At 43.3% G+C, this 27,728-nt stretch overlaps 1 protein-coding gene across 5 annotated transcripts; it reads right to left on the bottom strand.

Moving 5' to 3' along the window:
- Positions 1-323: 323 nt before the first annotated feature.
- On the bottom strand, positions 324-27,728 carry pum1 (pumilio RNA-binding family member 1). Of its 5 annotated transcripts, none has more exons than XM_040021319.1 (23): positions 27,559-27,728; positions 22,860-23,032; positions 18,740-18,862; positions 18,007-18,075; positions 16,753-16,855; positions 14,458-14,651; positions 14,079-14,251; positions 13,720-13,984; positions 13,539-13,632; positions 13,017-13,115; positions 12,725-12,867; positions 12,342-12,480; positions 12,119-12,253; positions 11,425-11,724; positions 9,472-9,714; positions 8,427-8,721; positions 6,770-6,899; positions 6,438-6,572; positions 5,636-5,773; positions 4,857-4,982; positions 4,531-4,652; positions 3,865-4,057; positions 324-2,188 (listed from the first exon to the last, which is right to left on the bottom strand). In XM_040021319.1, the coding sequence occupies exons 2-23, from the start codon at positions 23,019-23,021 to the stop codon at positions 2,057-2,059; spliced, it is 3,513 nt and encodes a 1,170-aa protein (XP_039877253.1). In that variant the 5' UTR covers positions 23,022-23,032; positions 27,559-27,728; the 3' UTR covers positions 324-2,056. The 5 variants fall into 5 exon arrangements, with proteins under 5 accessions (XP_039877253.1, XP_039877256.1, XP_039877252.1 ...); XM_040021322.1 differs by having other exon boundaries at positions 8,427-8,697; positions 27,559-27,726; XM_040021318.1 differs by having other exon boundaries at positions 16,753-16,858; positions 27,559-27,724.

Raw genomic sequence — 27,728 nt, 5'->3', positions numbered from 1 at the left:
ACAGAGCAGGGAGTCAAAAATAATAGAGGCGATTTTTGGTACACATTACTTAAATTGTTCCAGACTTCTTCCATTCAGCACCGCTGGTTTGTCAGTCCTTGCGATGCCCTATTAAGGTGCCAGCCTCATTAATCAGCCACATTTATGGGAGAAAGTGGAGCATCAGGACCAAACGCCCTGCTCCCCTCTCTTGACTCTTGCTGTGTAATTGCAGCCGTATCCATTCGGTAGACATCGAACACACGCTACGGCACAGAGGATCCTGTTTCTCGATTCAACATAACGAGAGTACCAGACACACAATGAAGCACAGCGGAGGCGGGTAAATTTTCAAAGTTTTTTTTTTTTTGTTCAGTTTGGTTTCAAAATAAAGATCACACAATTGTTTAGAGACAATCTACAACAGGAGTTACAAAAAATAGTTGCCCAGGCAATAAGCATACACAGGTTCTGTTAACTATACACATATGGTTACAGGTGTGCTCGTAGTAAATATACACAAGGCTGCTCCAAATGTACACCGCGCTGTGGCGGGCGGCCTCTCTCACCCAAAAGGACATGGACAGTATGATACAGCACTTACAGCACTAGAGAAAATGCCAAAAAACACAAGAGTCTCCTCTGTACAATCCACGCGTTTACCCCTGAAAACAGTCATGGGTAACTGAGGAGTTTGGGGGGAGAAGGGGAAGGGGGGTTTAAATGAGTAAAAGTTATTTCTCCCACCCAGCCAGCGTACTCAAAACACATGACACATTTCATGGGGTAAAGCATTCCTATAAAAAGATCTTAAAAAAGGTCAAAAAGCCCCCCCCCCCTCCCCACCAAAACAACAAACAAACAAAAAACAAACCAGAAGACACCACTAATCTATCCGAACGTGTCCAATTGGGAGTCGGCGGGAGATCGACGTCTTTAAGTTAAGCAGTGACGAGATAAAGATAAAACCAAGCGTGGCGAATCTTTGTACAAGTACAACGCTGTATAGAAAGGGCTTTTCAAAACAAAATTTGATATTACAATTTACAATATACAACAACTCATATGTCACAACCAAGGAGGTGAGAATATACACTGAAATGCACAGTTTTTTTTTTCCTTTTTTTTTGTCCCCCAGAGTGAGATTTTTTTTCTTTTTTTTTTTCTTCTTCTCATACCAAAAAAGGGTGGTAAAGCACTTTTACATTACAAGGGTTTACAAATGTACAATTATACAGTCAGAAGTATGTGGTCACTACTAGGATACATTATAGATACAGATTCAACATCAAAAACCAGAAAAACTACAAAGTTTTATATATATATTTATATATATATATGCAAAGGTCTACACCAAGTATACACGTTATATTTATAGAAGCAAGACCAGAAAACGAATCTCCCATGCTAAATGATCTGTCTGCTGGTTAGCTGATGGTGGCGCGCGCGCATGTGTGTGTCTGTGTGTGTGTCTGTCTATGATTCGGGGACGTCAGACAAATTAAATACTCGTTCCATCTCATAGTGGTAAATAGCTAGAATGAGAGGAGGAGGAGGAGGAGGGGGCTCTAGGATTGTGTATGCAGCAGTAGCAAAAAGTGAAAGATTTATTTATCTTTTGAGTTTATCAGAAGCAAAAAAGGAAAAAAAAGAAAAAAGAAAAGGAGGAGTGGGGTGAGTAGAGTGGGTCTCACCTCTCCTTGTTCACCCCCACCCCCTCCTGCCACCGTCGCTGCCTTCCACTGCACCCAGTTTACAGACTGGAGTCCAGTGGGGGGAGGGGTGCCAAAAATCCAACCACGAAAAAAAAAAAAAAAAAAAAAGCAAAACCCAACCCACCAACTAAGGCTGCCTGTAGCAACAGGCTCCTCCCGAAGGGTTGTCATGGAAACAGTGGTGGGAGGGGTATATGATGTCCTCTATGAGGATTCGGTGGGGTGAAGTGGGCATGATGCTTTCTGAAGGGTCAGGCGAGGGGGTGGGTGGGGTAGACATGAAGGCATGAGGAAGGTGAGCTGAAGGGTGGGGAGGTGGTAGACATGATTTTGGGGTGGGGGAGGAGGAGGGGGGGTTCAGTTTACATGATGCCATTAGGAGGGCCGCAGAGAGGACCCAGGTCGACGCCGTTCTTCATGTAGTACTTCTCGAGCTTGGCGAGGATGTGTTTTCCATACGTGTACTTCCTCAGCGTGGAAATGTGAGGCCGGATCTGCACACACACACACACACACACACACACACACACACGCGCACACACACACACGCGCACACACACACACACACACACACACACACACGCGCACACACACACACACACACACACACACACGCGCACACACACACACACGTTAGTCAAAAATTGATACAAATTTGCTCCTTTTCGAGTCCCCTTACATGCATGCAGACCTCACATCAGTGACGAGGCTGACATTAACTGAGGTTGATAGCCATCTATAAACCGACTGAGCAAACATTACTAGAAGAGTTAATAAATAAAGGAATAAATAAAAGCCAGCTCTCTAAATTCGCCCTCTGATTTGCACTCACTCGACACTTTGTTAGACACATCTGTTCAAGTGCCAATCGCAATGCTGAATAGATTTAGGCATGTAGACACAGCCAAGGCGAGCTGCTAAAGTTCAAAGTGAGCATCTGAATGGGATTTTCCTGCACAGCCATCTCTAAAGTTTACAGAGAAAATATCCAGTGAGCAGCAGCTCTCTGCTGAAAGTGCCTTGTCGATGTCAGAGGTCAGAGGAGAATGGCCAGGGTGCTTTAAGCTGATAGGAAGGCAACAGTAACTCAAATAACCTCTTGTTACAACCAGGTATGCAGTAGAGCGCACTGTGTCAGTCCTGTCAAGTAAGAACAGGAAACTGAGGCTAGAGTTCGTACAAGCACATCAAAACTGGACAACAGAAGACTGGAAAAATGCCGCCTGGTCTGATGAGTCTTGATTTCATTCGGATGGTTGGGTCAGAATCTGGTGTAAACAACATGAAAGCACCAGCACTTGTTTATTCTACGCCACGAAGAATTAATGCAGCCCTGAAGGAGAAAGGGGGCCTAATCTGGCACTCGCGAGATGTACCTAATGAAGTGTCCAGTGAATGTACGCATTAATGCAAACTTCACTGAAATGTTCTTTCCCATTATGGATGGAGGTCAAGCTAGCAGACATATTTGTACCTTAATAGCTTTAGAGGTAGTTGCTACTTGGACACAACAACAGAGTGCATTAGCTGGATGAGCTCTCATCAATCCAACCCACCTGCAGTTTTGCATTAGTGACGGTTGGTTTCATTATAGTTTTGTTCGCGTTAGTGATCCAATTTGCTTAAAAAAAAAAAAATTCACACTGCTGAATTTAAGACTTTTTTTTTTTGTTTAAGGATCCACTGAAAAGCTTCCCCAGGGTTTGACATCTCGAGCTGAAACAAATAGTCTCGGGTTTATAGGTTTTATAGCCGAGAACAGCTTCAATTTATTCACCTCTTATTCCTGTTCATGAGCTGAATTAAACCATCTTAAATCACTTTGAGCTTCGGGCTGTTTGGGGAATAAATGAATGTGCTGAACTTTACACCAACACCATAATAAAAATGACTATTTCCAACCTTTAAATCACAGATACTGCATTTGATTGCTCTAAAAAGGGTGAAATGTTCAATGATTATCCTTCAATTGTAACACAGAGCAGCGCTCTAAACGCCTGAAAACGCCTCCTCATCCAGAAAATGTCAAAGCTATACAACAACAACAACATGCACACGACTTCCCCATAAGTGACTGCAGTAAACACTGAACAAAAGAGGATTACAATCACATCTTTTATCCCAACATTTAGACGGGACGCACGATGACCCCTCTGGCCCCTTTACCAACCTTATGCATTACGATTTTGCGCTGCGTTGGCTCGGCCACATCGATCATCTTCTGCACCACATAGTTGGCGTACTGGTCCTTCATCATGGTGTATAAGGCACTATGGGGGCCCTCAGTCAGGCTGCACACTTCATCTATCAGTACGGCCCGTTCTGCCCGTGACGCATGGGTCACACACTTCTCAACCACATTGCTGGAGAAAGGAGGAGGAGGAAGGGGGGACAGTGTTAATAAAAACCACAAGAATAGAGGAGTGAGAACACAAGCAAATGTTTTCCCACACCAACAAGCCTGTCTCTGCATATGAAGTACCTGTAACCCAATTTGATCATTTCTGGCCTGAATTTTAAACAACAGCAGGTGACTTAAAGCTTAAAGAAGCTCCAAAATCACATTAGATCATCTACTCTGTAATGTGTGCCTATGGTGTAAATATAAAGGCTGTACCATGTTTGGTTCATGATCAAAGTGTCTGAGTAACAGATGTTATCATAAATATCGTAACGTCCCCCAGGCACAGAAAAAGTTCCTTATCTGATTGCAGGTGTGAAGAAACCAAAGGAAAACCTCTCAAACAAAGATGGAGCTGACAACGTGCGCACGTGTGTGTGTGTGTGTGTGTGTGTGTGCACGTGTGTGTGTGTGTGTGCGCGCGCTGGTGTTTACCTGGCAAACTTGTGCTGGCTGAGTCCCAGTACATTGCCTCTGATCTCAGCCACGATTTTACTCTTATCCTCGGCTCTGCCGTGCTCCAAAACGTGCTGGATCACGTAGTTGCCATATTGGTCCTAAATAAAACAAACCGCAGACACATTAACTAAAAACGTGAGAAGGACAGCTGGTGCCTCTGACGTCACATCAAACACAGCCAACTTCAGAAATCTGGAGGCTCCGAGAGGAGCTTTTTCCCCCCTCTTTGAGCTAACTTGAAGTGTCGTTATCCTGAAAAATATAAAGCTGCAGTCAAAGACTGACAGCGCTGAGTGCCTCACCTGCACTAGCTGCTCTGTGTGCTGATGGAGCTCCTCCAATATGGGCAGCGTCTGCTCGGGGAGGCAGTGTTCGAGAATGCGCTGGATCACTCGGCAGCCGTAAGGGTGAGTGGAGAGGGCGAAGACCTGAGAGACGCGTGTAGTTGCACATTTTTAGTCATTCCGCTCACAATCGCATATCAACTCAAGCTCAGTGAGGTGAGATGAACTCAAACTGTTTTCACTTATGGTGTACAAAGCGCCTCGAATTATCACAGGCATACTTTCGCATACCCGGCCCACCCCTGCAGGGAAGGTGAAACACAGATTCCTGACATGCTTTCAGCTACACAAACAAATCTGAGCCACCGGGTACGAGACGTGCCGTTACACAACATGCAAATGCTCGAAAAGCAAAACACTCACACGGTGGTAACATTTACTGTCAGAGCGCCGAGTCGAGTCTCAAAACCAAGACCTTTCATGTGTAGACAACAAAAGGATGATGCACGAACACACAATCTTTATTTTAACACTTTATATGCTAATGTAACATTTAGCTTGTAGGTAGGTAGAAGATGGCTGTCGCCACTGGGCTGAGGTTTCTGTTGCCAAGGCAACATACCCTGTCCCTGAGAAGAAAAAACAAAAAAAAGGCCTGAGCATGTGTGTCTATGTGCTTTGGCGGTGACAATATGCTCGCTGCCTTCAGGCAGCAGCAGCGAGTGTGTGTGGATGTCAGCCATGCACTGGCGTGCTACAGTGACTGAATGTGGAAATATTTTTTTGTGCAGACCGACCTGTCCCTTAAAGGCTTCGATGATGAAGTGCAGCGCGTGAGGCTGGACACATTCGATGCACTTCTGCACCACATGGTTACCGTTCTGGTCCTTTACGCACTTCAGCACGTGGCCGTCCAGCTCCCGCACCATCTCGCTCTGCAGAGACGAAGAAGAAGAAGAGAGGGACAGAGGGGAGGCGGAGTGAGGAGAGGGACAGTAATTGTTTGTGAGAAATCAAATATTGCCTGATGGCATTTTTCAGCCTCTCCTTCATTTTTCATTGCGGCTCACAGCCAGACAAATAACACTGGGCTTTTAACAGATGCCCTGCAGCAATCTATTGGGGTCTATTAAGCAAAGATGGATAACTTACTTCCTCACATACACACACAGAGAGACCCTATCCTAAAACACTGACTTAAAACTAAATTATTTCCTGTTGATATTCCTCTAGCTTTATCTGAATAGCACCGGTTTACATTTGCATATAAACTGTGGCGTCTTTAGCTTCATTCAACGCTGATGATAGAGTGCATACAAGGAGCCTGCTGTTTCACAAGGGAGCGCCAACATAAAAGCCCAGCGTACCTCTTCATCGATGCTGCATTCTGCTGTATAAATAGAAATGTGTTATCTATGAGCAATGTGCTCTCACTCACAGCTGAATTATCAGCACGTGGATAATAGATGTGCTAACAAATTGGGACACTAGGATATTTCCCCCTTTTTTCCCCCCCTTCAACAGAAATCCAAGCGCAGCAGAGTTGTGACAGGATAGATTTATTTAGGGTCATGTTTACACGCTCACAAGTGTACTTACAATAACCTGCTGATCCGAGGGGATGAACTCCAGAGCTTTCTGAATGACCCTGCAGCCGTACATCTGCAGGGCCAGAGACAGCACGTGACCTCGGATTCTCTCAGCGAGAGCCAGCTTCTGGTCCAGGCTGCCAAACTGAAACGCACAAACAAAATGAGCCTCTAATCCTTTTGACAATATGCAACACCACACATGTAAGCAAAATCAGACAGGCTACAGAAGCTATTAAAGCTAGGCGTGGTTCTGAAGAATAATCGACTGAGACTTTCCCATAAATTTAACGTTGGCGTTTCAAAGGCACACGCAGCACAGCATCAACTGCACACACACACCTCAAAGAACTTCTGGATGACGTAATTCCCAAAAACATCCACCATGAGCTGGTAGGCCGCCTGCAGGATCTCGCTGAAGACGAGCTGGCGCTCTGCTGAACTGGCTCGCTCCAATTTCAACTGGATAAACCTTTAAAAGAGAACGAGGATGAATAAAAGTATATCTTTTAAATTAAGTTCGACAAACATCTTTTGTTCTGTTTTTCCCCCCCCTCTTCTTTTTCCTGTCTGCAATGTATACAAGCCTCATGAGAAAATACACAGACTCTTCTCATAAAATCAACCAAGTGCATAAAGGGGATTTACAAAGTTTAGATGAAACTGGAGATGAAGACAAACACGTCAGAGCAATAAAGCGAGACAGATGTCCTGAGACAGAGAACTGAGAGAGAAGTGCTCCAGTTTCTTTAACCTGAGGGACAGTCGGAGTGGAGACGGTCCAAAGAGGGAGCTGAAGGAAGTGAGCAGCCTGTGAGGTGAAGAGATGGATGCCCGGCGAGGAGAGAGATAAAACAGACTGAGATGGTGGAAAGAAATTGTCTGGGACGTGCAGATCGGGCATGTTGATATGTTCACAGATGACTTCAGCAGAAAAGTCTGCACATGTCTGGACTGCGTCACAGTGTCGGGCAGTGATGGTTCAGTGACAACACTTTTCTGTCAGTATCAACGTTTAATATAGAGGTTACTGCATGAAATTAAAGAGCTTAATCGCCAATTTTGTCTTCCTTACACTGGCTCCTCATAAAGTTTAGGGTTCAATTTAAAAATCTGGTGATCACTTCATAGCACAACACGTTCAAATGTCTCCATACATCAGTGAACCACTACAATCATGTTGGCTGTACATAGATCCAGTGACCTAAGATCTGTTGACACTGTTAATACCTTTACTTTAACAGAAGCTTAGGATGCACCGTTTCAGACGTGGCTTTATTTATTTTAATCGATTTATACCATTTTAATTCTAATTACTCTGTATTGAAAAGCACTTTGTAAATTTTGCTCTTGAAAAGGACTCTTCAGTCACACATCAACTGTCAGAGATCAATATGTGAGAAATAAACCTGCCATGCAAGTACATTATCGATGGGCACTGCTACAGCTCACCTGGCTGAGACGGTGACCTCCCCCTGTGCTAAACCCACAACCTCGCCCCACTTCTCTCTCCAGTCTTCATTGTCCTGTCTACTAGAAATTCTCTGTATAAGTTAATGTGTCTAAAGACAAATAGACTCAATGGCCTGATAAATTTGCAAGTTATTACTTGAAATTCAAGCACAAGCGATGATTTGGTGTGTTTAAACTGCTGGTAATACAAAATGAACAGTCTGGAGGCTTCAGAGTCTACAAACACCCACCGCGAACGATTAATTGCTAAAGCGGCTGGTATATTAATCGTGCAGCACATCATTAGTCGCAGCCACAGACAGACTTTACTTTTTGTGTCTACTTTTTCATTATAACTTAACTGGCACTAGTGGTACGCCTAAAAGTTGACGTTTCACAGTAACACACCCTGTCACATACTTGTCGTGTGGTATCCTATTAACCTGCAGTTATTGGGGCCTCCAACTGACTGCCATTACTCATGGGACAGACTTTCGGGGTACTTCAAAGGTGTTATTTTATCCTGGAGGTAACTGCCCACACGTACCTGCTGCCGTGCTGATCCTGGCTGAACTCCATGATGTGGCCGGCGATGTCTCGGAGCTGCAGGTTGGGATAGCGGTTGTTCCTGAAGTCCTCGAGCAGGCGGCTCCGGCCTGATGGCATCACGTCCGACATGCCGTAACGTAGCCGTGATGATGGGAAGAGCTGGCTGCTGGGGGAAAAGAGGGAGGAGCCCGAGCTGGCGGCGTTGCGGTACTTGGCCTCGGCTCCTGGAGCTGCGGAGATGAAACGCCCACTGCCATTGGTCAGGCCTCCTGAGGCGTCAGAGAGAAAGGGGACTGTCACAAAGTCAAATGAAGAGAATATGAACCTAAAAATACATCACACACAAAGAAGTACCAATAGGTACTACAACAGTAAAAGCAAGTTATACAATGAACATCATTCAGCCTGTCTGACACAGAATTAGCTGAAAATATATGGAATTAATCCTTGAAGTTGAGCAGTAGATATTACTACTCAAAAACCTGTGTTCTTAGATAAACTTGGTGTCTAGCTGAGCATGTCAGTGCACGCTTGTTTCCTTCCTTTGAAAAAAACAAAAACAAAAACAAAGAAGTCCTTTCTGATTGGTTGAATCTGTACAGAATGACAAATCTGATGCATGTGAATGAATATGCCACAGCTAGGTAATCCATCCGAGTCATAATGAAGCCTCGCCCTGGCTGTCAGTTTGTTTAATTATCATTCCATCAACACTGATTTGCATTAAAATTCACTCTGCCGACTGTCAATCACGCAAAACAAAACACTGCGACACAATTTATAATTAGTCCCTCAAAACATGCTGCCGTACAAATCTTCAGCTCCATTTGTTAGTTTGGAAAACTGAACGACGGCCGCTTCTCAATTAAGCCAGACACATCTTTTACTAGAATAAACTCTAAATGATGCATATTTGTTTACATTATTGAAAAGCTTAAAAAAAAGTTCTGGTAAGTTAAGTAAAGAAACCATCAACTGATAAAACATCATTATAAACCAGCAGCACTCCTAATTAACACAACATCCAGAGAAAAGATGCTTACCAAGATTGAGGTTGGATGAGGAGCTGTGATTGGACAGGGAGGGTGGAGGTGTGAGGGAATGGGAAGGCCCCTGGTTGGGTAAAGGCATGCCCACAGGGCCAGGGGATGGACTGAAGCCCAGGGTGCCGTTGTAAAATCCTCCATGACCAATCGGGGTGAGGCTGGAAGGTGTGCGTTTATACAAATCGCTGTTGCCTGTCAATGAGTCCCGTCTTGAGCCACTGCCACCACTGGAGTTGGCCACTAGAGGGAGACAAAGATATGAATTCAATCAGGTTATCTGTTTGTATTTATCAGTAACTGTTATTCAGTTTAACTACTCACAGCTACATTATACATTGGCAACAATGTTCCCTCTAATTTTTCATGTGTCTGAACGAACACACAAACTCCCTGAGCGGTCCCTTGGACCACTGTGAGCAACAGCAGGCGTGTGCACTGTGGTCACGCCAGCATCGAATCCATCCAAAGTTACATGGTTTATTAAAATAATCAAATTACAGCATTTACATTTATGTTAGACTACTTTTAATTAACTGCTTTAGCCCACTTACAATGAAAATGTAAACAAATCTTGTTCATGACTTGTGTAGCACGTTAACACTATTGGAAGTAAAAATAACTTGAACTCCAATTTTGAAAACAAAACTTTCTCTCTCTCTCTCTCTCTCTTTTTTTTTTTATAAAGCTCTGACTTGTATTATGAGTCTGTGGTCTGGGAGAGAGTCCTGTAATTCTCTGTCTGCAAAATACAGTATATAATGATACAATGTTGGGCAATTAATTATATAGTTAGTTACTTTTTTAAAGAAGTAACTGAGTTACGCAAACAACGTTTTTTGCAGCCGTTTACCTAAAACTGTAGCCAAGGCGTTTTTTTAAAATAAACATTTCAAACTATTTAGAGAACAATCAGCTGTTCTGCATCAAATTTGATGCCACACAAATTATTTGTGCCACTCCAAAAAATAATTTCTGTCCACTATAAAGGAGAACAACAGTCTGATACCTGCAGGCCTGACAACAGCAGATGTATCACTCCTGTAACATTCAGCAGTCGCCTCATTGTTCTGACACACACAACAAAACTATTGACTACACTACACACTAACTACACAAGACAACACACTAACTTTAGACTCCAAACACGCTAAACTTTGCAAATCTCTCACATCTCAGAACACCGCTGTCACTCCTAAAACTTCCCCCCTTTCTAAACAACTAGATGCCACGTTGCCATATCATTTTTTGATTGATCGACATGCTACATTTTTCCACCAATAAGAAAGGGTGGGGTTTTTTGGTTTTGCCCACAGGCGGAGAGTGCTTTCAAACATTTTCCTTATAAAACGCAGTTTTTACCGTTTCTTCCCGCAGTAAATATAAACAACGATAGTATTCAGGAAAAAAAAACAACATTGCAGACATTTTTATCATAACTCTGGTTTTATTCGGCCTATCAACATAATTTAAAAACTGGTATAAAGTCCACACTTTTTCCGTCAATTGTCCGTCTGTCCTGCTCACATCTCCAATGATTGTACACGTTGTTATTAACGTGGCTTCACTCCACATCAGCCACGCCGCTTTGCTAGCTAAAACACCGGTGTCGGCACATAAGGACGCTGTCATAGCCTGTCGACGACGCTGATTAACTGTGTGTATACGAATGTGAATCGCATCATTGGCTGGACTATGGGATAAGGTGGCATTGTTCTAATCCCATACGGGAGCAGCCAGTCACTTACTGACTAACACTGCAAAACAGAATTGTTAAATTATTAATTTTAATTTCAATTCAGGTTAGATTTTTTTTCTATGCGCAACGCAGATTTTCTGTGCAATTGCGCACGCGCACAGCTTAGAGGGAACATTGATTGGCAAGTCACTTAGATTTATTTTAAAAGACCCCAAAAGAACCAAAGATATCATGTGGAAAGAGTGCATTCCCACCTGCAGTGCCAAACCCTCCCAGCGTGGCCCCCAGAGTGGCACCGAGAGAGGATGAGGCTGGCTGGCTGAAGCCCAAGGAGGCAGACCCTGGTCCAGGCTGGGCAGAGCCTTGTGAGAACAGAGAGGAGCTCTGGGAAGAGGAGCTGAGGGACGAGGATCCGTAGAAGGAACTTCCTCCCAGAGCGCCACCGGGGCCACCCTGCTGCTGAGGCTGCTGGGATGTCATGGCACGAAAAGGACCGTTAGCCCCGCCACCAAGACCGCCATTGGCACCACCAGCAGAGGCTGCTGCAGCAGCAACTGGAGACGGGAAACAATCCAAGTCAATCATCTCATAAAGCAACAAAAAATTTATATTGTGTTAAGTAAACACGTCGTTGAAGATAATCGTAAGATTGATTTCTTTTACTTCCCTAACAATGCTTTCAATCACCTCCATCAGTGACGTAAACCTTTCTTTTTAAAACTCAGTAACACTCCCTCATGGGAACTCCTTGTGCAAATCTAAGTCCAGACTTGAAAGTACATAGTCACAATCCCATAATTGCGTGCTCTGGTTAGATGGGACATTTGGAACATGCTGTTAAAGGCCACAATCTGTAATCTGCTGTTTTGTGTGCATGACAGTCTCGTTTATTGCAACAGAGGCAGGCTGGGCTTCTGACCACACGCTCCAAGTGAGCTGCTAGTTTACCTGCTTGTGCTGCAGAAGGCGATATGATGACGGAGGCGGGGGCCATGAGGCGGACGGGGCCACTCCTGGCTCCCGTGTTGACCACCAGGGCCCCTGTCTGATCATAGTAGGCTGCGGGCGCCAATACTGGATACCCTGAGAAAGAAGATTTTGACATGTTTCTTTCATGTAGATGACGGGCGGCAGTAACGCATAACTGAGCTGTTTATAGTTTTGCACTCACCGGGTACTCCTGCTGCTAACCCCTGCCCAAAGGCGAGGGCTGAGTTGACTGCTGCTGCTGCCACCAGCTGGTCATTCTGCTGACCCTGTTGCCCTTGGCTAGGGGTCAAAGGTCGCTGATTTCCTCCAGCACGCATCACCTTTAGAAAGTAAGGAAAGCAAAATTCTGAATTTGTTCCATGTAGAATAAGAAACAAAGCTCAACCGCACAAATGGGAGAAGAACAAGTAGCAGTTCCCTGATTTGCTTATAATCATTTAATAATCAATGACGAGGTCTTTGTCTAAATGCACTTTTTAACTAAAGTGAGAGACGAGCGCTCACAGAAATATTTTGAGCCGGTGGGAGCCCGTGTGTCAGTTTTTTGTCGGACAGCCAACTGACCTGCTGTTGGTTCTGCTGGCCCTGGCCTGCTGCCTGCTGATTGGCTGAACTGTTGGCTGCAGCAGCCTGCTGCTGGAAAAGGTTGGCTGGATAGACACCCCAGGGGGTCACACCGTAGTACTGGGGGGGCATCACTGCTGGACCTAGACACAAAGAGATACACAAAGTAGCTTTGAGATATGGCAACAGTGTCCATATTTATGGATCAACATGGGAAAATTACATTTTTGTTTTGCATTTAACAGAAATCTAAACGGAGGTGACAGCGCGTCTAAAAAGAAGAACGTCTCACCGAGTGTAGCTGCTGCTGCTAGGCCCGCTGCGTATGGGTCTGTCCCTGGCGGCGCAGCACTGATGATGTAAGGATTGGGCACAAATGCTGGAGCCAGACCTGGAAAACACAAGGAGGGTAAAGGTGGACCAGGGCAAAAGGGTTTTACATAATACATGAAGGAAAATCACAGGTCTTGTTGTGAAGCTATGGCATAACTACTTAAGAGACTCGCAAGGATGTCATATTTACTAATCAAATCTCAATCTTTAAGGCATTATTTTATTTTAAACTGAAAGACAAACAATAAAAACAGCCCGTCTATACACCGAGCCAGGGGGTCAAGCTTTGCAAACATTAGTGGAAACCCTGTGCTATGAATACAAATATACCAGAAGAAGAAGCTGGCCAATCATCATGAAATGCATGTGACTGTTTGTTTTTGGGTAGTTCGGGAGCATCTGCAACACCGACACCATCAAAGATAATGCGTGCGTGAAGCCATACAACCATCTGACATGCAGTTTAGACAGACACACTTACCAATGTGAGGCTGCTGTGCGGCTGCCAGTGCGTACTGCTGTTGCTGGGCTGCTGTTAACTGCTGCACTGCTAGGGCATTGTTTCTCTGAAACAGCTGCAAACAGCATGAAGAAAGGTGAACCATAGGTGAGCTGAGCGCTGTTAACACACACTAAATAACTCCTCTGTCTGGTGATCTTACCTGCTGCTGGTTAGTGTAATCAAATAAGCCCACAGTGGGTGCAGAGTCCATGGGCATCTGAGAATTGTAGTCAAACTGAAGCGGCTCCATCACCGACTCCATGGGGTCCATGGTAACACCACCTTGTTCCACGCCAGAAAAGTCCTCAGGAGGTTTGGGACCTCCGCCACCTCCCAGGGGTGTCAAACCCTCAGGCCCTACGCCCCCGGGACCGCCCAGCAGATCACCCTCTGGGCCGGGAGCCGGCATGTTGCCCGGGGGGCGACTGCATGGAGCAGAGGTTTGGTTAATATCTAAAGGGTACCAATCATTTCTCTAAGGTGTGGGTGTGTGTCCTCTTGTGTCACGCAGATTCTTACCCAAACTCTTTGACGTCCACGTCGAGGCCGTTCTGTACAGGCAGCCCATTCGGGTTGATGACATCGCTGATCACATCAGATTCACCTTCCGTTAGCTCTTTTAGTTTCTCTCCCTCAAACGTCGTCTTTGGCTTCTCCCTCTTTTCCTCCTCCACCTCTCCATCCCTCTGACCCTGTGTGACGGAGAGAAAATGATACAATGAGACCAGATGCACAGTGTTGCTCCTCTGCTGTACACACAGAGGAAGGCGCAGGAAGGACAAAGTGACACTGACAAAAACTACACGTTGTCAGTGGGAGAAAATGACACAATGGGCGTGTGTGGCAGTTACAGTTAGCATGATCAGGGAAACAGAAGTGTTTGAGTAATGACACTTACATAGGGTCCTTTTCGAAGACAGGAATCCAGTTTGTCAGCCGGTGAGGAGGACAGAACGTACTCTACCATGCTAACCCCGAGCCCTCCGCTCTCGGACCGTGGAGACATCACAGAGCCCACCCCGACTTCACCACCGCCATGGAAACCTTGCCCTGGCCGACGGGACACCATGATTGGCTGAGACACCGAGTGATCTGCCGTGAGGGGAACAGAGAACGACACATTTACTCAGCAAACTGTGCAAGCAAAAAGTAGCAGTTTTCAAAACAGATTGCTTGAAGATTTTTCAATAGAAATGATCATCCAGAGCAGTAACAACATGTTCAGCTGTTACAGATGTGCTGGGCGGAATAACAAAGCTCCTGATGTATTTGATAGCATTTCATAAGAAATTAGGATATCAGCAATATCAAATAATCTTAATCCACTTACACACAGTGCACAAAATCTGAGTAACTTTAACTCAACGTTGGGCCTGTGTAGGCACTATGGCTGATTTCAGTAACTTAATCAGTGCTGTTGGCAGCTTCTCACACACATACAGCAGAGCGCATGTAACCACATGCTGAAACAAGCACTGGCAAAGGGGAAGGTTCCAGTTTCATTACATACTGCACATCACTTTTATTTACCGTATTTTTCATTTTATTTATGTATTGAGGAAGTTTTGGTGTTGCTAATAAATCTGATACAGCCATTCCCACACGTGCACCAGAACTTTCCAAGACCTCTCTTAACAGAAATGTACGGGAAAATGTTCTGATGCTGTCACATCGGACATTAGCCGGCTCATCCAACAGCTACTAGCTCCCTAAAACAAAGCCTGCATGACATCCATGCTGGATTGAGTAGATGTGTGAATAGCATGGCTAATAGTGAAGTACATTCACTGCATAAATTCTGCCATGTGAGAAAAATATCTGTAGAAATATTCCTGAGCTGATTCTACAGAAACTGAAGTGCATATGAGGAAACGGCTCAAAGTTTTAACTAATTTATCTCATTTCATTTACTCATCAGCGTTACCAAAAACATCAGATCAATGTGTTACAACTCAATTATTCATTGGATATTGTCTGAAAGCGTTTTCAGTTTTCACAGGATCCTACGCAGCCCTGTAAAAAGCTAAGCACACTATGATTAACAAGGTTGTAGCAGAAATAGCCCGAAGTCTCTCACACCGTTGTGGGAGGGGGGTTTCACCCACACTTCAGTTCATTGAGGTTTGTGGGCATTTGTTTGTACCGCTCTCCTGAGGTCCTGTCACAGCATTTCAATCAGGCTGAGGTCTGAACTTTGAGCCATTGCAACGCCTTCATTCCTTTCCCCCACCTCACTCATTCTGTTGTAGAGTTACCTTTGTGGTTGGGATTACTGTCCTGTTGTTGCATTTTGTTTTTGCTGAACAGGCACTGTGCATTCCAGCCAAACATCTACACTTTGATCCAGAAGTCTTGTGGTTTGTTCAGATGCAAATTTGCAAAGCTTTAGAGAGACTTTCTCCTGGCAGCCCTTCCAAATCATGCCAAACTTGTTCAGTCTTTTTCTGCTAACGTGACATGCTAACTGAGGCCTGCAAACCAAAATGTAGCGCTTGTTTGGGTTTTGTTTACTTTCTTAGAGCATTGTTGTGGTGGTGGTGGTAAGTGGGGGTGGGGAATTTGCTAGGATTGTGCAAACACACACCTGAATCCTCCAGACAAGCAAACTGCCAAAACTTGTTACTGATCTGTTAAGTGCATTTGAATAGCAGCACCCAGCTGTTCCTGACCCACTTAATTCTTATGGAAGGTGTGTTTAGTTTTTTTTTTTTTTTTTTTTCACAAGACTGCAAAGAGTAATGTGAAAAGCATTTTTACATGACTGTAATTCATAAAAAAAATTAGAATACAAAAGGATTTTTTTCCCTTTTTTTCATGAACCAGTGAGTATTTAACACTCTAGAAATGAGCTAACACGTGTCAGCATTTTTTCCCGGTGCAGACATGATGTACGAGGTGCGCCAGATGACTTGTAAAAAACCGGGATATTTCTTTTGGCATCCCGTCTACAGAAATAACCACACTGTGTTAATTTGATACAACAGGAATCTCAGATCTCGACATGATCTGGGAGAACACAACAGATCTCACTCTGACATCAGCCTTTGAGTCTGGCAGGAAACTAAATATATATTTTCCAAACACCTGACAGTGATTGTTTTGGTCGTTTTTGTGCTTAAGTGGGGGGGGAATGCATTCACTCCAACCTTCTCCCTACAGCCATGGCACAAACAGATCCCAGGATGGCAAATACCTGAAGCCCCCCATGCACTGTCCCTCCACTGGTCCAGGAAGATCCCCTTTGGTCCATCCTTCCCAGAGTCATCTGTTTCCCAGAACTTCTTACCAGTTAGCAGCTGCTGCAGAGACACAAGACAATGAAGAAATGAAACAGGTGGCAAAAGAAATGATGAGGTTACACAGATATTGCTGGCAGATGGGAGAACAGGCAAACTAAAAATCAATCCATACAGAACAGGAAGTTTGTACAAGCAGAGCTCTGAGTAGATGGCAAAGACTACAAATGGGCAAACTTCTTTTTTTGTTGCTGCAAACAGTCCGTTCTTGTGTTTCCAGCAACATCTGTACTTCGACCCTTGACTGAACCCCCCCGAAAAAACAAACAAGAACAGGTCATTCTAACTGGATGAGTCAATCAAAAACATAAACTGCTTCTGCAGCAACAAAAACTAGCGTAGAGGAACAAACAGGAGCTCGATGTTCCTGCTGGGAACAGCTTCATGCTTGGATTCAAAAGAAATTCTTGCACCTTATCAGCAGTTCAGTTGTTTATCTTCATCTCTCCTCGGTTTTTATTACACCCAGTGATAGTTTTCTTTTTTTCACAGTAAAAAAAAAAAAAAAAAAAACTTTTAAAACTAATCTGATGTGTATCTTCTGGCTAGAGGGGGCAAAAAAAAAAATCCATTTATAGTTAAAAAACAAAGATTACAGAGTCATTTTTGTAAGCTTTTAATAGTCACTCTCACTACTGATATATTACAGTGTATAGCAGCAAAACAGTAATCAAGCAAGCCAAAACTAACTGCAGGCACTGGCCCAACATTAACAGACTTACTGAGTGCAAAATACAAAACAAATAACAGCCGGTCCAACGAGCTCGAATTAATAAGCATCTCTGCTCAATCTCTTCTCGGCTTTCAGAGCTTTTCAGTCTCAAAAAATACAACCCAACACCGCTTTTAGCTCATAAGCAACTGATCCATTTCTATTTTTTTTTTCCTCTTGGATTTCCTGCTATTCAAGTTTGACTCACTCCCAGTAATCCATCATGTTTCTATTCAGCCAAATGCCCAAGCTACAAAATACAGGGCAGGCGGTTTAATGTCGCAGTGTTGATCCACGGCGTCTGCCCTCGTCAGAAGCACTCATTTCAACCTAAATTTAGAAGTGCAAACATGAGCAACCAGCCTCAATGCTCCATTATTGGCTGAGGTCATCATCTTCTTCACAATAAGTGACCCTGATTCATCAACTCTTGTCTCACCTCTCCCATAGCGCGTCCCTCAAGAGCGAGAGCCTGGAAGTCATGGTTCAGCTCATCCATGGAGCGCACCTGCAAACAGAAAGCAAATGAGACTGTCCATTCAGCTAACACTTATCAAGGACTATCAGGACCATGTTAAGAAAATAGATATATATTAGTGATCATTTTGAGAAAACTGTGGAGATTAAATCTGTCATTTCAACTCAAAGAACTGCCACGGCTGCTAAACCCTCAACAAAAGCCCATTGTGTAGATGAGTTAGTTACTTTAGAGTTTTAGTTACAAGGAAATTATTTCCCTTTTAGCACATATACTTATCACCACACTGTGTTTAAGGACGCTGAAGAGATGGTGCAGAGAGATGCATCGGGTGAAATGAAAAAAAAAACGCCCCGAAACTTTCACAAACGTGGAAGAGTTGGACGGATTTGTGAAAAAAAAAAGAAATAGCTGGCAATGGACAGATGCAAGGATACCGATGGTTACACCACCGTGTAATAAAGATGATGTATGTTGCATCACAAGACAACATGACAGCTGATCAGGTTGTGTCACTAACTCATCTACACAAAGGCATTTTGTAGAGGTTATAGCAGCCGTGGCAGCTCTTTAACTTTGGCAGTGTTACCAGGTCACTAACAAAAAATTAGATTCCTTTAATGTCTCTGCTGTATGTTGCCACTTGTGCAACATTAACACACACAAACACACACACACACACACACACACACACCTGGCTGTCATGGATGTTGTCTCCAGTGGGCCAGCGATGTTTGCCGGGCTGTTCGCCATGCTGCCGCTGGAAGAAGTAGTCTACCATGGCATCGTCCTGGGAACGTCCAGCGCCCGCCACACCCTGAGAGACACAAGTACACACATGCACATTACCCTGGAATTACTGGTAACAGCAACCAGAACACAGTGCCTGAGAAAGACTGCAAACGTTATTCACCAGAGCTGAACATGCTGAAAATATACACCGAAACCAGAGTTCTTATTATTGGTTTCCTAATTAGTTATTTTATGTTTTATTTTTACTTTTTGTTTTTAATTTAGTTCAGTTTCACTTTTCAGAGTGAATTTCCTTCTTTCAGTTTAGTTTTTATTGTTTACGTTTTGGTATAGTTTTTATTAGTTTCAGTGTTGGTTTTAGTCTTTTTAATTATTACTGCATGGAGGGCATGTTTCAGAGGTAAAAAGAAAATCAGTATTACAATATAAACACATCTTTAAAAGCTGAAGTTTTCCCCAGTTAAATATCATCTCTCAGGATGTGTCATTTGGATTTTTTCAGAAATCAGCAGCATCACTCAAACACGACAACAGGCTGAAGTATGTAAGGCCACATCCTCTCAGGTCCAAGTAAGAGGCAATACTTCTGTTTAACAGAAAAGCCTCCAGTCACTTCCTCCCTCCCTCACTTTGAGGGAAAACTCAAAATTCCCCACAAGACACCACCATCAAAGAATCCACGGTTACCATGTACTGGAAACAGCTGGGCTTACTGTTTGCTGTACACGCAAAGCACAAGACAGCCAGTCAGACCAAATTGTTGCTTATCAGAAAACATTCTTCTCCCCCAAGGATTACTCATGAAAACACCAACCTTGTTATCATGAACTAACATTTTCTACCCTTCAGACTACCTTGGGGCCTTAAAATGTTTCTTTTGCTGTGGAACAAATATAATTTACACTGTGCTGAAGACAGTATATCGTTCAGATCTGTCACAGCAGCATCACCGTATTAACAGATTTGGGGGCCACATTTCAGACTACCAAACAACATTTCAGTTAAGCAGCAGAGGACACTACAGATGAGCTTCAGGAACATTTTTGGCTGTAAAACGAGTACAGCAGGAAATCCAGCAGCGAGAAGGACATAAGGATAGACGGTGTGTCCAAACCAAAGACATGTGACACTTACTGGTTTTTGACCATTGTCTAGCTTCAACATCGCTGTTTTAAAAAAAATTTTAAATGTCAGAAGTGACCTTATATGGATAAGAGGCTAGAGTGCTAAGGTCCAAGTTAACAGCTAATGCAATAGGTCTAGGCTGATAGGGGCTTTCCATGATGCACTGAGGGTTTCATCTTCACTCATCTCTTTCTGGTATGTGTTTATCCAACACTTTGCATTTAATCATCACCATCATTATCATCACCAGAACTTCACTCACCAAAACTGAAGTCCAAACATCTTGGATGGTCTGTACTGCACAAAAAATCTAAATATTTGTCACATAACCCATAAAAAATGCTCAAAAAGGCTATAACAACACATACAATGTGAAGTCGCTCAGTCACTGGCTCAAAGTGGTGAATGATGTATAGGAGACTAAACTGAAAAGTTTAAGGAGGAGTTGATTGCCACTATAGAAGCATAGTATACCATCACGCATTGCACCGAAAGAAAAGGTAGTAGCGCATCACTTAAAACTCCCACAAGATGAAGCTACTTTCTGCTCCTTCTTTACTCACAGATCACCACAGTGAGTAGCTCCAGGTTTGATTTGGCAGATTTTTAAGACGGACCTTCCTGACACAAACCAAAGAGATTTGGGATCATTTGCTACAAACTGCCGCAAAGTATATATATATATTCCTTAATTCAAGAATATATGTTTGGTTTATTATGTATTCAGCACAGTAATTCAGCCCATGTTGGTTTGTTACATTTTACCCTCGTTAATCTGCAAAATCCTCACATCCAAAAAGGTGACAAAAAGTTCAGTAATTTTTCTATATAAATACCTACAAAGAATCAATTATCACAGCAGCCTCGAGTTTGTTTGTTTTTTTACAAAAATGAGCTGACAACAATGAATTGAATCTTCATGATATAAAACTCGCTCTCTAGAAAGCCCAAACATGTGAATTGTATGTGTAACACAAAAAAACCAAAACAATAACTCATTAGAGGCAGCGCTCTAATGATTGTAGCCACCTTCATGCTACAACATGTCAGCTTCATTTCCAGAAAATAGCTCTGTTCATGGACACCCGATGTAGCAGAAATAACAACAATAATAACTTTTACGCAGTGGTTTAAAACAAACAACTGAGTCAGATGAAGATCAAGTTTATGCGCTTCAACCTCATAAGTGTAGTCACCTGTGGACTTAAAATAAGAGCGTGGAACAGTTAAAAGACCCTGATCAGATGGTCAGAGGCTAACTCCTAAAATAAGGTTTTCACAACATCTGAGCTTCAGAAGCCAGTGAAGGGTGTTACCGCTTCACTTGAAAACCATAATCCTTCCAAACTAGTGATCTAACAATGAGGAAGGTCCCCTTTGCTGTGGCTGATGCCCTGCATTTATCAAGCGTGATGCTAGCCGTTTAAGCAGAGCTCCTTTAACTACCATTGTTTATTCAGCTAATAACAGCCGAGGCAATACAAAAGCCTTAAAGCTAGTAAGATAAGACTGCAATTATTTGGTTCATTAGCTCTCAAGTCAAATGCACATGTTCCAGAAAGCTTGAAATGAGTGTCATCAAGCTTTAATGGCTGTGTTGCAATGTCTCATTTTCTGGTGCTCTAATCAGGGTTTGTAACCAAGTACTGGAGATTACAGTCATATGGGTATTTTTATGATATTGCTTAAAGTAAAACAGTAGGTGTAAGATCAGTGACCTTTACCCTCATTTGCCTAGATGCACCCAGATATGACCAGTTAAAATTGCCTAACAGAGTTAGCTAGCTAGCCAAGCACCAACCAGAATACATCATTTGAGAAATTCAGTGATAATGTCAAAGAGAAAAGGTGAAAAACCCCAAAATCGTAGACAATTCCTGGCTACATCTGACAGCTACACCTGCTAACACCTATTAATAAGTAACACTGAAGCTGCATCCCCACTTTTAATGATGCATAGCGACATGGCAACAAGAAACGGTTATGGAGGGCTGCAAAAATGTGCGATAGAAGCTCATTGGTGCAGTCCTCCACAACAGTCCCAGTTTCTCAACTGGCCACTTGGGAAAATTAATTGCCCATTCCCTGCTTTAGAGGGTTACCTAGACAACCAGAGCTTGGAATGCTGCAAACAACAAGCCATCACTGCAAAGTGCAATGAGTGAATGGTTTCCAGTGTATATAAATAGGAACTGAAAGATTACAAAACCTTGACAAACTAATCATTGGTTGTTTATGTGTTAGTCAGGCAGGAGCACCTTCTATTGGTAGATTATGGGGACAAGAACCTTCAAAACAAGGCAGACACGCTCAGATTAAGGTAGGTTGGTGTGGTCTGCTAATTTGTGGTAAAATATTGCATGATGAATACTGATAAGGGAAGGAATATATGACTTGCACCATTGTGAACAACACTATAATAGCTGCAGTATTAAAACAACAACAGGTACTACATTGTTAAGAGTGAGAAGTCTGTTAGCGCTTGTTGGTGCCACCCCACCAAATTACAACAAACTGTGACACCAGATAAGCTGTTGACCAGTTGACCAGCTTTCAGTACTTTTGTAGTTTATACCCAAATATCTGCTGTTTACAGTTCAGTTTCCTGTCTTACACATGAGCCTCGTCTTACTGGACTGACTAGTTTTTAGTTGCTTTTGTTAAGTTAGTGCTGGGGTAAACTAAACATTTCCTGCTGTTAACAGCATCACACTTTAAAAGTTTCATTATTAAACCAGCAGGACACTTTTATTGTCTGCATGTCAGAGGAATTACAAAGTGTTTATCACAGAGAGAGGCGAGCTATAATAGCCATCCAGGTAGACTGCTTTACCTTTTGTATGCGCTGTAGTAGAAAGTCATCACGCCAGTTTAATTCAATGGAAAAAGACATGAATGAATGAAAACAGCAAATGTATCAGAGAGGCGGTTTTTACCTGCTGGCTGGGGGGTGTGGCCTGAGGGGTCTGCCCAGTTGGAGGGGCATGTCCTCCGCTGCTCAGCACCACGGGCATGCTGGGAGAAGTACTTCTATGGTGGGGGCTGAATGAATCCTGCCAGAGCACTGCTTTCCTCTTCAACACACACACACTGCTCATTCCACCACAGCCTGTCCAGAGTGAGTGAAATGCATCAGTCACAGAAAACATAACAGTTCAACATAGTAAAAGTTTGGAGCACTCTGACCAATTTAACACCGAATCTTATGATGAACGGTGAAGATCCAACAGCCACGAAGCACAAGTGTCAAATTATGAATAAAAACGCTGCAGTCCAATAACCAACTTCACTGCAATAAAATAATTATTGAGATTTGATGTTAATTCATTTGTGGGCTGTAAATTAAAAGCTCATCTGCTCCCAAATGAGAAGAAAGGGAAAAAACACACTGCAACACAATGCAGCATAATTAATCAGCACAACAATCTAAAGCATGAATCCATGCATCTCTACAAAAACAACAACAACAAAGCTGACTTTTGCCAGGGTGGATGTACTGCAGGGTTGTATAATACATGCTCCTTTAAAAACAACTCAGAATAATAAAGCTGATATCCCACTATATTATCTTCATACCTAACATTTTCCCATGTCATCATGCCAGCTTGATGCCAAATTAGTTCACAGCAATTAAACTGCTGTGAACAATGACCCCTACTCAGAAACGAGGTGGCTGGAAGCATATGAAGCAAAATGAACCAAATCATTTGTCTGTAATATTACGGTTCCCCTGGAGTTGTGGTCAAAGGTCAGGCTCAGTGCCACTATCCTGTAAACCAATTAATATAGATAACAAACTGCACTTTATATTCTGACTACACTCCAGTGTACTGTAGTACTTGCTTTATGTTATTTATTTTCTGTGCTTATTATTTTGTATTTTAATTTTGTTTTTACTTGTGTGAAGGGAACCTGCAAAGTCAGAATTTCATTGTTCAGTGTAACCACTTTGTTTTGCAGTATTAATGACATAAACTTCTTGATTAAGGCACAAATGAGAAAACAAAGGAAATTGAGCCAAAATTCATTCATTTTCCAGTAGGACAGCCCTCACACGTTTGACAACAAACCAGAGATGCAAAAATATTTAAACAAATATTGTTTACTTTCTGCACCAGGTGACAGTTAACGCTGTTTTATGCAACTGCAATACAATAACAAAAACTAGCTTCACGCGAGCTAAAAGCAAACTTTAAATCTATCAGTGTGCACAGGTTATATATTAGAATCACAATTCAAAAGCACTACAACATACCTAAAAAATAAAATTTTAACCTAACTAAAACAGTCAAACCTTCAAACCATCTTTGGACTTTATTCTTTGTGAAGAAAGGTCAAAGAATGTCACGCACAATGCTGCAATACTGCTTACCAGACTGTTGGTATAACACTCTTACGACAAAATGGTGAACTGTTATTAAAGCTGCCAAACTGCTGAGGATCAGCACAAGAGCACTGGGATCAACCGATACAGAAGTAAACCAGAGAACATTTTACAAGCCAGCCCAGGGCAGCAGCTGATTTAACTGCCAACCTGCCTATCGGCAGCAGAATGTAAACTTTACTGCACCCTCTGTATCTGGCTGATGCAAACACGCTGCTATGAACTCCAGTGACAAAGGTTCACTTGACAGGAATGTTGTGAAACTTCTACAAATTACTCACCCCTAAAAAGGTATTTAGACACACACACACACAGTGACCTGCATATTCTGCAGAGTCACTGATGAGTTACTTCCCGTCTAGTTCAAGGTGTTTCACAGCAGTGTGGCTTCCAAGGAGCCACACTGTCTTAAAGTTGTTTTTAACTGGTCTTCATCAAAGTTCTGCAGGTTGTCTTAAGTTTTTCACTCATTTTCTGTCCTTGCACCTGGCCGTTTTCAGAGGAACACTTTTTTTCTTTGTTCGTTAAGCCCCTTAACACTGACCTATGAATCATTCAAGCAGAAAAAAAAATACCTAACTCAAGGGATGAACCAGTGTTGTGTTTATGCATAACAGACAACTTATCAAAGAACCAACTTTAAATGCAACATTAGGCACTGTTACGCAAAACACATCTTTTGTTCTCATTACTTGAATCTGTATTTTAAAAATAAATAAACTTTTAAAAAGCTAAAGTTTGACAGACATATCAGAGTTTGATAACAATAAAATTGTGTTTCTCTGATTCACAAAGAGCTAATACCTAAAAACTCTCCATAATGTGCAGTATGTCGTTAAAAATTTGGAGGAACCTGGATAAAAGGAGGAAAAATTATGATCTATCCAGATCAACAGTATCTGAAAGTCATGTCCTTAAGAAATGGAGCGACCTGAGAGATGCATCTGGACCTTGAGTTGATCCATCTACCGTTCACCAAATCTTCATCAGAAATGTTCTCAGTGGAAGGGTGCCTGTCAAGAAGCCTTCTTAAAGAAGGGAAACATGGAGAAACGGCTGAGGTGTATCAAATTACACAAGGACTGGACTGATGGAGAAATGAATCCAAATTTGAAACTTTTTGTTCAAATCATCATCAGCATGTACGGAGGAGAGGGGTACAACAGTGATTGTCTACAACCATCTGTATAGCACGGTGGAGGCTCTGTCATGGTTTGGGGTTGCATTTCAGCCAGTGTTGTTGGGGACCTTTTTAAAATTGATGGAATTATTTATGCAGAAAAATAGCATCAGATTTTGATTCACCATGCAAGGCGTCTGATTGGCAGCGGCTTCATTTTTCTGCATGACAGTGATCCCAAACACTGTAACACACAACGGAGCACTATCAGTCATAGACTGACCTCCCCGGAACCCCGGGCAGTGTGGGATCAGCTTTACAGAAAATGGAACAAGGCAGCCAACATCCAAAGAAGAGCTTTGAATGTCATTCAAGAAGCATTCCTGAAAACTATGGCATATATTTCTCATTTTCCTAGTTAAGCATAAAGAAATAAGGAGGGGCTTAAAACTTTTGCACAGTACCGCACGTGCAGAACTGTTTGTTTACAGGCATGGCTATCAGGGGGTAAATCAGTCCTGCAATACATCCCCCATTTATGAATATCATAATGTTTAGTTTTTTGATGAAAATGTTAGCTGTATCTAATCATTCAACAGTTTCCATGACAGTATAGATCAGATGTATTATAAACTACAGAATTAATGGCCATAAAGTTTGATCCGAGGCTCTCTGTAACAATATCCCTGTTATTGTATTGGAATGCACAAGTCTTTGCTAGATTTACCTCTCAAACCTGCAGTGCATTTAGTGCATTGTGTAAAAGGAACAATTTAAAATAGTAACTATGCACATTGGTGTGAGAATTAGAGGATTTATTTAGCCATGTAACAGAGACAAAGATGTGGTGCTTATTTTTTAAGAAGTTGTTTTGTTAACCCAGGTAAAGAGTGAAGGGCAGATTATCTTTAAAATGTGCGGTGTGGACCTAAAGGCCAAGCCTTTGGTGGTCAACAATTTTGCACAACAGCCCCTGATCTCCAGAAATGAGAGAAGGGTGTAATTTGTATTTGACTCTTACCTCTAATCTCTGTTAAAATGAGCAGCTTCCCATTAATGTCCCCACAGGCTAGAAAGAAATTACAAGCACTTCTTTTTACACTGAGCCATATACGGTAATTACCTTTGCAAGAGACTGGCAGACACTATGAATCAAACACATGCAAGCTACCAATGTCTGCTGTAACCACTGTGCAACACACCCCCTCTACAAAGACAAAACCACAAGCTGACCGGATGAAGACCCCCCCTCCCATAATAAGATAAAAACAAATCGACCGACTGATCATCCCTCCTCCACTCTTGGACCGGCCACAAGGAAATGTTAGCTCTTTATCCCTCTGCTACTGCTCCGAAATCAGCCAGAGAAACACCCGGAAATCCAGCACAGTGCGGCCATTCCCCGCCGAGAAGCGCACACGGCTCGGTCTGCCACAAGTTTGATGCGAGGACCCGGAAACAGGCGGCGGTGTTCACGGTCTAACTGGGTTAATCATTCAATACCGGGGGATCAATCCACCGCATACCGGGCACAGTCAGGGGTGTGACAATACGAGAGGGGCAGCATGCAAGCTAGCAAGGGGGGATAACGCTGGAGCAACATTTCTCTCCCGGCAGACATGACACATCAAAACGAAACCGAGTATGGGGATGCTTCGTGAAATAATTCACGGCAGCTACCTTTATGCATCCGCGTCCCGTCACGCCAGCCCCGGAGCTACCGTGGGGGGGTTCACTGTGTGTCTACCAACAATAACACGGCCTCCCGACACAAGCTCAGCCCGGGCGAACCGGTGGACAAACGCGCAGTGTTTTTAACCGCTCCCCACGCTCCCTACCACCGTAGTGTGGTTATTAATAAATAACCAGAGGACTACACCTGTCCGCCGAGCCTGCAGTACCACGGGTCCCGGTGACGCGGATGCTAACAAAGGCCCGAGAGCTGTCTGGAGCGGAAGACCGACACAACGGGAGGAAGGAGGCAGGCAGCAGAAAGGGAGGCAGCCGCTTCAGCCTCGCAAAATATTCTCGTTTAGCGCCCTCTCAGAGCCGCAGTAACGACAATACCCGCACCGAAGCGTGCATAAACACCCCCCTGAGCAACCGCGACCGCTAACGACTCGATACTCACCGGCGGAGAGGGTGGATGGTCGCGGATTTCAGCCCCAGTTTCTCTCTAACACCCCAGGCTTTCACTCCGACAACATGGCGGCTCGACGGAGGAGCAGGCAAGAGCGCTGCATGACGGGAAGGGATGAGAGAGAGCGTACGGTTCACTGCGCCAACCGGGAGGGGAGGGAA

The sequence above is a fragment of the Simochromis diagramma genome, unplaced genomic scaffold (genome assembly GCF_900408965.1).
Source record: "Simochromis diagramma unplaced genomic scaffold, fSimDia1.1 OVJJ01000753.1, whole genome shotgun sequence".
NCBI classification, from domain to species: Eukaryota; Metazoa; Chordata; class Actinopteri; order Cichliformes; family Cichlidae; genus Simochromis; species Simochromis diagramma.
The sequence above is the reverse complement of the archived record's forward strand: the minus strand, read 5'-3'. Positions and strand labels throughout refer to the sequence as shown.

Coding starts and splice junctions, on each gene's coding strand:
- pum1 (XM_040021318.1), bottom strand. CDS start 23,021: ATGAGCAGTGTGTGTGTGTTGAAGAGGAAAGCAGTGCTCTGGCAGGAT. Junction 13,116..13,538: donor CGCACAGCAGCCTCACATTG/GTAAGTGTGTCT, acceptor TGTGTTTTCCAG/GTCTGGCTCCAGCATTTGTG. Junction 12,481..12,724: donor GCCAGCAGAACCAACAGCAG/GTCAGTTGGCTG, acceptor TACTTTCTAAAG/GTGATGCGTGCTGGAGGAAA.